Source organism: Eptesicus fuscus, chromosome 17 (assembly GCF_027574615.1).
Source record: "Eptesicus fuscus isolate TK198812 chromosome 17, DD_ASM_mEF_20220401, whole genome shotgun sequence".
Lineage (NCBI taxonomy): Eukaryota > Metazoa > Chordata > Mammalia > Chiroptera > Vespertilionidae > Eptesicus > Eptesicus fuscus.
In genome coordinates this window covers 55607845-55619287 of record NC_072489.1, presented here as the reverse complement: position 1 = coordinate 55619287, position 11443 = coordinate 55607845, and the positions used below count along the sequence as shown (strand labels likewise).

The 11443-nt window shown below is 57.2% G+C and overlaps 2 protein-coding genes across 3 annotated transcripts in view; one reads left to right on the top strand and one right to left on the bottom strand.

Moving 5' to 3' along the window:
* Window positions 1–2445: 2445 nt before the first annotated feature.
* RGS10 (regulator of G protein signaling 10) overlaps window positions 2446–11443 on the top strand; it is a 37757-nt gene continuing 28759 nt past the window's right edge. Inside the window, exon 1 of one of the 2 annotated variants that reach the window (XM_028149599.2) lies at window positions 2446–2545. In XM_028149599.2, the coding sequence (XP_028005400.1) occupies window positions 2497–2545 (49 nt within the window). In that variant the 5' untranslated portion in view covers window positions 2446–2496. Of the gene's footprint in view, window positions 2546–9116; window positions 9158–11443 lie in introns of those variants that run through there. The other variant, XM_008144362.3, reaches the window with a different exon arrangement.
* LOC103300708 (dicarboxylate carrier SLC25A8-like) lies at window positions 10028–11222 on the bottom strand. Its single transcript, XM_054729321.1, has one exon. It carries the CDS (start codon window positions 11220–11222, stop codon window positions 10419–10421), a length of 804 nt encoding a protein of 267 aa, XP_054585296.1. The 3' UTR covers window positions 10028–10418.

The window sequence follows — 11443 nt, the reverse complement described above, 5'->3', positions numbered from 1 at the left end:
GCTCGCTGGAACGTGGGCGGGGCGCGCGCGGTCGGGGGCGGGGCTCGCTGGAACGTGGGCGGAGCTCGCAGGAACGTGGGCGGGGCGCGCGCGGTCGGGGGCGGAGCTCGCTGGAACGTGGGCGGAGCCGGGGCTGGGGCTCGGGCCGGCTCAGACTCTGACCCCGGCCCGCGCTGCCCCTCGTCCCGGGAAGTATGGGCATGGATTCTGGCACATCCCCATCATTTATCATTTTCCTCCCAAGAAGGAAACGGGCGCGGGGGGGGGGGGGGGCGGTTCCAGCCCCAAGTTTGACAAAATACTCATCCGGCATTTACGAAGCGTACACAGTACAGAATTAACAACAGGGGCTATGAGTTTTCTGTGCCATCTTATACCAGGCTTGGTGCTAGGAATACAAATAACTACAGTTATTACCAGCCTACTTTGCAGATGCAGAAACGGAAGCTTGGGAAGATCGGGATTTAGCCAGGTCACACAACTAGAGAGTGACAATCCACCGAAACCAGGTTTCCTCCTAAGAACCTCTTGAGCCCACCCTGCCTCAGACCCCTTCACGTCCCCGCTCAGGACTGCTCTAGCCTCCCAACTGCTCTGGTCTCCAGGGGCTGTTCCGTCCTCCTCCCATCTGTTCTCCTCATTATGGGAAGATGTACCCCTGGAGACGATGGGTGGTGGGCTTAGGGAGGGTTCGCTTTGTCATGGTTTGACATTTTGCATATATTATTAACTTTTGGGGGTGCATTTAATGTTTAATAAAAATGTTTTAAAGGAAAACGTTGAGCTTTTGAGCTGGATTCTAACCCTTTTCCTAATCACCGTGGAGTTGCAGCCTCAAACCCCTGTAACCTTCAGGACCCGAAAAGCCTCTCCCAGGAGCAGAGAGGGACCGTGCTGAGAAAGACTCAGAGGAAACTGGCTGTGAGGGGAAGTCTAGCGAGAGAAATGAGACGCAACCCCAGGGCCAGAGATGGGGTGAATCGGGACTGAGAGGGTGGGAGGAAAAATTAGCAGCACGGGAAGCTCAGAATGGAAGATATAAAAGAAAGTGCCAACTAGAGAAAATATTGCGAAAGGGGGGGGTATAGGGGGGGCAATGACTGGGGATTGGTTTAGAAAAATAGCAATTAGCCCAGCTAAAAATAAAGTCCAATTTAGAGACAAAGCCAGATCACAAGGAGAAAAAAAATAAGACTCGCCAGAAAGGCAATTCTTTGCAAAGCAACTGCTCAAGAAAATGGGGCTAATGACATGCCTTCTCGGGATGTTTTGCAGAAGAAACGAGATAATAGATCAGAGTGCGGCACACGGGCGCTGAGCAGATGACTTGGCGGCGGGAGAGGAAAAAAATCAGAAAGGAGCGCGGGCGAGCGCTGAGCGCAAAGGCTCTACCGGAAGGCGTGCCACGTGTCCCCAAAGTTAGAGCAGTGTCCCCGGCCAGTCTCTGTGCGAAGCAGAGGCACCACTCTGAGATGGAACCCATGGGGTTCCTACAGAATTGCCCCGAGGTCCGCCCCTGGAGCCTCAAGGCCAAGGGCAGAAGGCACCCAACTTGCAGCATCGGGCGCAGTGCGCCCCGGGGAGAGGGCGCCCACCCGCGAAGGCTCGGCTCATTCCTCTTGGGGGAACCGCGGCTCGGACCCTGGCGATGCCCCACCGGCATTTGCGGGTGTGCCCAGCGCCCCCAAAGCCCCCAGGTGGGCACGCGCGGGAGCGCGAGGATCCAGGATCCCGGCGGGGGGGTGGGGGGTGGGGTAGGGGCGGGGAAGCGAAGGTCACGGACCGCACCCAGGTTTTGAAGAACCGCGAGGCCTCCGCATCCCAGTCCGGAAACCTGGGGGTGACCCCGCTTGCCGCCCCGCGGGGAATTCCTGCAGCACCCCTCCCCGGAGAATTCAGTAATCCTAACACAGAAAATAAAGAGGCGGGTCCAATGGGTAAAAAGTTAGGCATCGACACATGTTATGCCGATTGCCAGGCGCACGCCTGCCGGTGCGCCCGCGGCGCCGTGCCGTGTCTGGGGGCTGCAGGAAGAGGGCGCCCCGGGGTGGACGCTGGAGTTGGGAGCCGGACGGGCGGGGCCCGGGGCGGCATCTCCGCGAGTCCAGGAGCGGCGAAGGGACCCGGGGCGCGCGAACCTCTTGGGCAGGGTTCCTAAATCCCGGGGGCGCGGGCTCTTTCTGGGCGAGCATCTCCATCCGGGGCGCGGGGCCGGGTCCCGGCGTTGGGAGTCAGCGGGGTCCACCCCGGCCCGCCCTGGCACCCCTGGGCGGGACTGCGAGGCCCCTGCCGGGTGGGCGGGCAGGGCACCCGGAGCGCGCCACGCGGCGTCTAGTGGGGAGGGCGGCTGGGCGGCGCGGAGCCGGCTCCTCCTCTCCTCGGCCTCCTCCTCCTCCTCCTCCTCGGCCTCCTCCTCCTCCTCCTCCTCCTCCTCGCCTTCCTCTCGCTCAGCTGCGGCCGGGCCGCTCCCCCTTCCTCACCCGGGCGCCCGCGGAGATGTTTAACCGCGCGGTGAGCCGGCTGAGCAGGAAGCGACCGCCGTCAGGTAAGCTGCTCCCGGGGCGCGCGGGCTGGGGGTCGGGGCGCCCCGGGGGCCGCGAGGAGCCGCCGAGCATCCTTCCCTCCCGCCGGGACTTGGGCGCGGCTGGGCGCAAACGGCCGCCCGCGCCACTTCTCCAGCGCCGTCCCGCGCCCCGCGGTCCCGGCGGCGGCGGGAGCGCAGAGCCCCGGAGGCGCCGGGGAGGAAGTTTGGCTGAGAGGAGGAACCAGAGCAGGCTTCTTTTCAGTGATTGGGAGAAAAGGAGACGCAGAAACCCCCAAACTCTGCATGTCGCCTGGGCTCGGGCTTCCGAGAGCTGAACGTCGCGCGGGTCCCCCGGGCTCCGGAGTGGTCTGTCTGCGCAGCGAGCGCTGGTGCAGAGGGTGCCCGCCGGGCGCCCGGAGGCGGCGCGACCTGACCTCGGGCATCCGACTGGGCAGCCGGGCCCGGGCTGCCGGGCGCCTTCAGCCCTGAACCTTGCAGCCAAATGGGGGGCCGCGAGGGAGCGTGAATCTGAGGGTGGGTGGAGAGGACCCCGCTGTCGTTTGCGCCAGGGAAGCGCTGACATTAGGTACAAAGGGCTCGTCTTGGCTGTCACTCTGGACCAGCCTGAGCTACAATTTGAGGCAACCTGATAGGACAAAAAACCCCAACCAACCAAACAAGAATAAACAAACACCCACAGAGAAGATGAAACCATGTCCTCGATTCCACCCTTTGGGTTCGTAATAATAGCTACGCCCCTTGGAGAGCTCCATGTGGGTCCAGGCCTGTGTTCACCCTGCGCTGTGAACTGCCCCTTCACCTTGAGGACCGCCCCGTGAGACACGTATGGTCCCGGCCCCTTCCCAGCCCAGGGACCTGAGGCCGCGAGCTGTGAGGTCACTTGCCCCAGGCCACACAGTCGGTGAGGAAGAATCCAGGTTTGCCTGGCTCAGGAGTTCGGAGGCGTTTCTGCTGCCTCCCACTTCAAGAATAACTTGAGTCTGTACATGGTCCCCACCCTCTTTCCACCTCATATCACTTTATGGGGGACATTGTGGTTAGAGGATGGCCTGGATCCCGACTGGCTGGGTCCTGAGTCCTATCTCCACCACTTAGGAGCCGGGGAACCGCTCTCTGTCTATGCAGATAAGAATCTACAAAATGGAATGATCATCGCTACCTTTTTTTTTTTTTTTAAAACAAACATCTATTTTTTTTTCCAAATTGATTTCAGAGAGGGAGAGAGAGAAACATCAGTGATGAGAGCGTATCATTGATCGGCTGCCTCCTGCATGCCTCTAACTGGGGATCGAGCCTGCAACCCAGGCATGGGCCTGGACCAGGAATCCAACCATGACCTCTTGGTTCATAGGTCGTCGCTCAGCTACTGAGCGACACCAGCCGGGAATTCCCCCTTTTTGAGCACTTAATTGGAGCTGATTTCGTCTGGTTATGCAGATCACTGCATTTAATATTCAGGACAACCCTAATGAAGTGGAACGTCACAGGGTTATTGTAAGGCGCTTGTATGAGTGTTCGTGGTCATGGAAGCATTGTCGTGTGGACTGCGGGCCAAAGCAGTTCCTTGTGTGTGTTCAGTTTAGCCATTCCCTCCAGCAGTCGGAGCCTGCGCTCTGGAGTTGATCATTTAGTGACTTTGAGCAAGTTACTTGACCCCTGAGCCAACTGCTAAATTGTTGGGAAATTGGGGAGCTGGTTGCCAATCCATACCTAGCTTGAAATGGGCTATTGTTGGATATTTATATCATGGAAATGGGCAAATGCTAACAATCAAGTCTCCCCCCCCTCTCCACCCCTTGGGAGAACTGGTTTGCCAATACACCTCTGCATCAGTTTCCCCATCTGTAAAGTGGGCTTCATAGAGTTGTGGGATTAAATGCACTAACACATATGAAGCCCCTCGTGCAATGCCTGGCGCATAGTAAGTACTCGTGTAGGGTTGGCTGTTATCGCCCCCTGTTCCTCTTACAGCAGAGCTGCTGCGAACATCCCTGCTCAGGTTACTGGTTGCTTTGGATCATTTTGGGTTTGAAGTCTTCCAAACAGAATGACGGAGTTATGGATACTGGTGCATGTGGGCAGCTTGCACCCCAGAAAGATTGGGGGCAGTTTCAGGGACACCAGTGGAATGTACCTCTTTCAGGACAACGCATTTGAAGCCTGATAGAATGTGATAGGTCGCTGGCAGCGAGATCAGTAGCTAAAAAATCATGATTTGGTATTGGATGCCTGGCGTCCAAGGGCTGGATTTCCTTACGATGTTTAGGTGTAAAGTCTGCCCCCCTGATGGGAAAAGACAAATCAGGTCCTGCCAGTTGGGTCTCACCCAGCAAAAGAAGGAGCCAGTGAGAAAGGCGGCATGTGGGCCCCGAGGCAAAGGTACTATGAAGCTAAGCCACGTGATCCACGGGACCCTGCATTGATTTTGCGTGTGTGGTTCTTTAAAAAATTTTAAAAATATGTATATTTTTATTGATTTCAGAGAGGAAGGGGAGGGAGCGAGAGATAGAAACATCAATGATGAGAAAGAATCATTGATCAGCTGCCTCCTGCAAGCCCCACACTGACTGGGGATCGAGCCTGCAACCCGGGCATGTGCCCTTGACAGGAATCGAACCCAGGACTCTTCAGTCTGCAGGCCGATGCTCTATCCACTGAGCCAAACCAGCTAGGGCCGAATTAATTTTCTTAAAGTGGCCCCACAAAAACAGGACTCACCCCTGCAGGACCCCTGGTTTGGACCTGGCTGCAGCCCTGTCTCCCAGCGCCTTTTACTCGGGACCTCTCCTGCTTCTCTTATTGGAGACACTGTCTTTGAGCGGAGGGCTTGGCGTTCCCAGCCCCTAATTCCAAGGTTTCAAGTGGGATTCCCTTATTCTCCTCCCTGAGGTTTCTCAAAATGTGCTCAACAATCACATGGGGGTGGAGGGGGAAGGAGCTCTCTCCTGACCCTTCCATTCAGTCCTGGGGACCGAGGCTGCAGGGAGAGTGGCCCCATGTCCACAGCCCCCCAGGTGCTTCTCATGTCCCTGAAAGTGTGAAGACCCCCGAAGGGTTCTGCCCACCCACCCTGTCCCCCCGCAGCCACCTGCACTATTGATGGCAACTGTGATGCTGCTTAGTTGAAAAGCAGAGCCAAGGCCAAAGCCACAGGCCTGTGACCTGACCGAGTCTGGGGGATGGGGGGGGGGACCCCCGGGAGGGGCGGGGGGATCCCCATCTGCCAGCCAGGCCTCTCAACCCTCCCCCGGTCCTGTTATGCATTATCCCATTAAACTTTTGGGTCCAGGTTCAGATTTATTGCTGGGCTTAAGTTTTTATTTAAAGATGACAGTTGACATAGCAATTTTAATGCCTTTGTTTTAACAATCCGGCAGCAGAGCAATCTTGGCGCCTGGGACACTCTCCCTGCAGAACGGCCTGGCCCTGGTCTTGGGTTCAGGGAGGCCCTGGCCCTGGTCTTGGGGTTCAGGGAGGCCCTGTCCCTGGTCTTGGGGTTCAGGGAGGCCCTGGCTCTGGTTTTGGGGTTCAGGGAGGCCCTGGCCCTGGTCTTGGGGTTCAGGGAGGCCCTGGCCCTGGTCTTGGGGTTCAGGGAGGCCCTGGCTCTGGTCTTGGGGTTCAGGAAGGCCCTGGCCTTGGTCTTGGGGTTCAGGGAGGCCCTGGTCTTGGGGTTCAGGGAGGCCCTGGCCCTGGTCTTGGGGTTCAGGGAGGCCCTGGCTCTGGTCTTGGGGTTCAGGGAGGCCCTGGCCCTGGTCTTGGGGTTCAGGGAGGCCCTGGCTCTGGTTTTGGGGTTCAGGGAGGCCCTGGCTCTGGTCTTGGGGTTCAGGGAGGCCCTGGCTCTGGTCTTGGGGTTCAGGGAGGCCCTGGTCTTGGGGTTCAGGGAGCGTGGGGCAGGGGCACCGAGAGGCTGGGCTGGGCTCGGCGTTGTTTGATTCGGGCGTGGTCAGCGCACAGCCAGCGGTGTCAGCGCTGAGCACCCCCCGGGCGGCCTGTAGACTGGGGGTGGAGGAGCTCGTGGTGCTGTATTTACTTTCACTGACTTTGTAGCTGAACGGCCGTCGCCTTTCCTCGCCGTGAGGAATTCTGGAAGCCTAGACAGGTGCCCATTTCCTGGGCGAACCGAGTCGCTTCCCTCCTGCGGTTGAGTCGTCCCCAGCCCCCTTCCCCCCCGCTGGGCTCTGGGAGCCTGCTGTGTAAATTATACTAAATTTACTCTCACGGCTTCTTCTGCTTCCCCCAGATAGCTCTCCCCGACAGCTGCCCCGGCGGTGGCTGCGGGGCGGGGGGCCCAGGCAGGGGACAGCAGCAGCTCCTCGATAAGCACTGTCAGGAGGCGCCCGCTGGGCTGAAACAGTCCCTTGCAGACTTCCGGGGGCAAAGTGCCCTTCCAAGCGAGTTCCCATCTCTCGAGGGCCCTGCGTGTGGGTCAGCTTTTCTCTCTCCTCTGCGGGGTGCTCAGGGACCCCTCATCTGGCCTGCCCAGTTCCATCCCCCTCCCAGCTTTGCCCCTGGATGGCTAGACATTCCCCTACCTCTGTGCCTTGGCTCCTGAGGGGGTCCTCTGTCTGACAAACCTGCTCTTCCAGGCTGCCTGCCGCCCCCTCTGTCTCCCCGAAACACAGCCTGTCCATTGCACCTTCCCTGGGCAGCTGCAGAGCCCACCCCCCCACCCCCCGACCCCGGGCAGGGACTTGTCCGGAGCTGCCCATTTCCAAGGGGACAGAGCAGAGAACTCAGATCTCTGCCCCAAGTCCAGAGCTACCTCACACCGTGTCTATTTGGTCATCTCATTAAAATATATTTAGCCCAGCCGGCGTGGCTCAGTGGTTGGGCGTGGACCTATGAACCAGGAGGTCACACTTCGATTCCTGGTCAGGGCACAGGCCCGGGTTGTGGGCTGGATCCCCAGGGCGGGACGTGCAGGAGGCAGCCCATCAATGATTCTCTCTCATCATTGATGTTTCTATGTCTCTCTCCCTCTCCCTTCCTCTCTGAAATCAATAAGTATATTAAAAAATAGATACGTATTTAGAGAATGAATATGGAGATGACTTTTCTCTTTCCTTTCCTGCCTGCCTGCTTTCTTTCTTTCTTTTTTATTTCCTTTCTTTCTTTTTTTCCTTCCTTCCTTTCTCCAGATGGGACGTTAAAAGCAACGCCATCATCAACCATCTTTATCATCCCACAAATGCCAGGATGCCTTAACTCCCCAGATAGTAGGAAAGATATAATCTCGTGTGGAGAACTCTGTGCTACACAGGATCATCTTCTAGGGAAAGGCCCTGGTGGAGGGGAGAGGAAGACCTGCCCTGCTGTCCTCCCTTCTGTAGCCCTGGAATTTTGCACCATGTACATGACTGTAATCGTCTATGAAAAAAAGGAAAAACCCCACCAAAATCCCAGACTGTCTTTCCTCTGTCCACACAGCTTACTTGGTTTTTCTTTCCATTGGGTATTCTTTCCATTGATTTTTAGAGAGAGGGAAAGAGGGAGGGGGAGGGAGAGGAGAGAGAAACAGCAGTATGAGAGAGACATATCGATTGGTTGCCTCCTGCACGATCCCTGACCAGGGCCGGGGATTGAACCTGCAAACCAAGGCATGTGCCCTTGACCCGGAATCGAACCCACGACCCATCATGAGACCACTGAGCCAAACCGGCCAGGGCTCTCTTGGTTCTTCTTCTTCTCATTTCTTCATGGACCAGGGAGGAACACGTCACGCCTGCCTGCGGCCCTGCAGGCAGACAGAGGGCCATTGGGGAACCCCTGGTCTCAGCTTCTCAGTTAATGTGAAGTTCTGTGCGGAAAGTGGCCCCGCCCCTTTCATTTTGTACATCTTTCACAGCCCCTTCCTTTCCAGGCTCTCCAGCCAGACGGCCTCAGGTTGAACCCTAACTCGTCCGCTTCCTGGCCTGCTCCTTTGGAGCAAGTTATTTCACTTCTTTGTGCCTCAGTTTCCTCATCTGTAAAATGGACCAACAGTGCACCTGAGCCCCAAGGGTTGTTGGGAAGTTGAGATGGGAATCTAGTACGTGCTCAGGAAATGCCAGCTAATTTTACAGCTGTCCTTCTCCTCTCTGCTTGCCCCCAAATGGCAGAAAGACGCAGCTCTTACTCTCAACAAATGCACAGTCTACCCGGCTGATACTGGAGGGAAAGTCACTTATGCGCTTCGAGGTAGGGGGCAAGGGAGAGTGACACAGAGCGGGAGAGCGAGGGCCCCTTTAGGAATATATATGAGACTCCGGTGGAAGCACGGGGGCTTCTGGAAAGTGAAAACCATCATAACAGGGTCTTCGCTTTCACCCCCAAGACAGGGCTCCTGGGGGTAGGTTTATTTTTTCTGGGCCTTTGCCTAGAGAGTGAGGATTCCAGGGAGGCTACAAATAACAGCCCGGCCGTCTTATTTCCTTCCCTCTGGTAGAAACTGAAAACCAGTGGCCATCTGTTGTTTAGTCCACTCAAAAGAGGATGTTGAGGTTTGTTTTTCCTTCGGACCCAAGGGTGCTTGGGAGGCCCGCAGCCCCCGGCCTGTCTCACATGAAGCGTCTCTGAGAAGGCAGTGGGTTTGGGGCTGCCCGGACCTCCCCGGCGGACCCCAGAGCATGGAACGTAAGCACGGCCCCACCCTCTGTGGCAGGTGTCCTCGGTTCACCCGCCCCCCCCCCACCCCTCTGGGCGCTGGCAGGGCGGGCAGGGGCCGGGCCGTGTGGGGTGCAGGCAGGTGCACAGGTGGCCTTCGGAGGCACAGCCTGAGCACGAGGCTCTCTCGGTGGCCTCCGGCCTCCTGGGAAACGGCCGCGATGCCGCTTCTGAGCCGAGCCAACCCTCTGCACGCTGCCCGCTCCGCTCTTGGACGCTGGCTATTATTATGATTACTTGCACACTTTTTTTTATTGTTATTCTTTTCGGCTAATTGCAGTTCACGCAGACCTCCCCGCCCAGGGAATTGCGTGCCTGCTGGGTAATTATTCTCAGAAGCCAGAGACCGGAGCTGACCAGCGCCTGAGTGGTATTTAGAAGACAGAGTGTTTCCGTGACCCAGTTTCTCCGGACCTTGCAGTAGATCACGGGTCCTAACGAACGCACTCGCTGCTTCTGAGTCGGGGTGACTTTTTAAAAAATGTAGCATGTTTGATGTGGTGGGGGTGATCCGGGGTTGAAAGACGTGTTGTGGGGTGTGTACTTTCCTTGAGTATCTGAAAGGAGTATGGTGTATGCGCACGTGTGTGTGTGTGTGTGTGTGTTGTACCAAACCGCTTTAGAATTTAGGATGAACACGCCTGTCTTTTCCTGGGCTTGAATGTTTAATATGCTGTGGGCCCTGGGGGTAATTGGGACAGACCCTTTGAGGTTGTAAGTTGACTCTGCTGTTGAAGGCGCTGGATTTTGAGATTTTCACTGAGATATTATGTGACTTGGGGAAATTGCCGGTGCAGGATCCCTGCCCAGACCTTCCTGCTTTTTTTTTTTTTTTTTTTTTTTTTAAGATTGAGCTTGTTTTATGGGTGACATGCTGACTTCGCTTGGGAACAAGATAAAGAGATGGGCTGAAGTTTTCAAGGGACTGAGGGGCTTGGGATCCTGGTTGGTGACAGGCCTCCACAGTGTCAACCGGGGTCAACTCCACCAGGACTGAGAGGCAATGGGGGGATGAGGTAGGGAGGAGAGGTAAAAATGTGGGGAGAGGGAAGGGAGATGGTAGAAATGGGAGAAGGAAGGGGTGGGGAGGGAGGGGAGGGAAGGGAGAAGGGTGAGGGAAGGGAGAAGGAAAGGGTGGGGAGTGAGGGAAGGGGAGGGGGGGAAGAGGAAAGGAGGGCCTGGCTGGAGCTGAAGCCAAGCCAGAGGTGGTCAGGTTGGCAGCAGGAGAGGCTCAAAAGGGAGCCTCCCGGGAAGTGCAGGCAGCCATGAGGGCCCGTTTCAGCTGCTCATAGGTGACGAACATCACCACGTTCCAGGAACCCAAACGGAGGAAGGAGGGCATGAACCCTTTGTAGAAGGCTCGGGGACCCTCCTTCTGGAGCATGGTGAGGGCACAGTGGCCAGCGCTGCTGTACTGGCCAAGGGCAGAGTTCATGTATCTCGTCTTGACTACGTCGACAGGGGAGGCAATGATGGTGGTGCAGAAACCTGCCCCGAAGGCAGAAGTGAAGTGGCAAGGAAGGTCATCTGTCATGAGGTTGGCCTTCAGGAGGGCATCCTTGATTAGGTCGTAGGTCACCAATTCAGTACAGTTCACAATTGCATTACGGGCAATATTGGGAGAGGTCCCTTTCCAGAGTCCCCGGAACCCTTCCTCTCGGGCAATGGTCTTGTAGGCATCAACAGTACTTTGGTATCTCTGGCCACCTCCAGCCCTGGCCTGAGCCTGGAACCGGACCTTCACCACATCCGTGGGCTGGGCCACAGCCACAGCCAGGGCACCCGTGGTGCTGCCTGCCAGGAGGCGGCTCCCGATGCCGGCATGCTCAGAGCCCTTGGTGTAGAACTGCTTGACAGAGTCATAGAGGCCGATGCGGACAGATGCAAAGCTCATCTGGCGCTGCAGGCCGGCGACTAGCCCATTGTAGAGGCTGCGGGGACCCTCGGTGCGCGCCATGGTCAGGATGGTGCCTAGCACGCCGCGGTACTGGACACTGGCTGCAGCTCGCACGGCAGGAATCCCTACTGTAAGCATTCAGCTCTGATGAGCGTTACAGATGCCTTCGGAATATGGATTTCCAGGGAGGTGGTGTGTGGAGAAGGGCTCTGGCAGCGATGACATCACGGCAGCTGTAAATAATGCATGGCACCACATGCTGCAGGCACCCGGCCTCAGCCACCTGCACCGGAGGCTGCACCGTCTGTGACACAATGGCTTTTACTGAAGCCAGAAGCCACACAGAGCAGCACGGATGT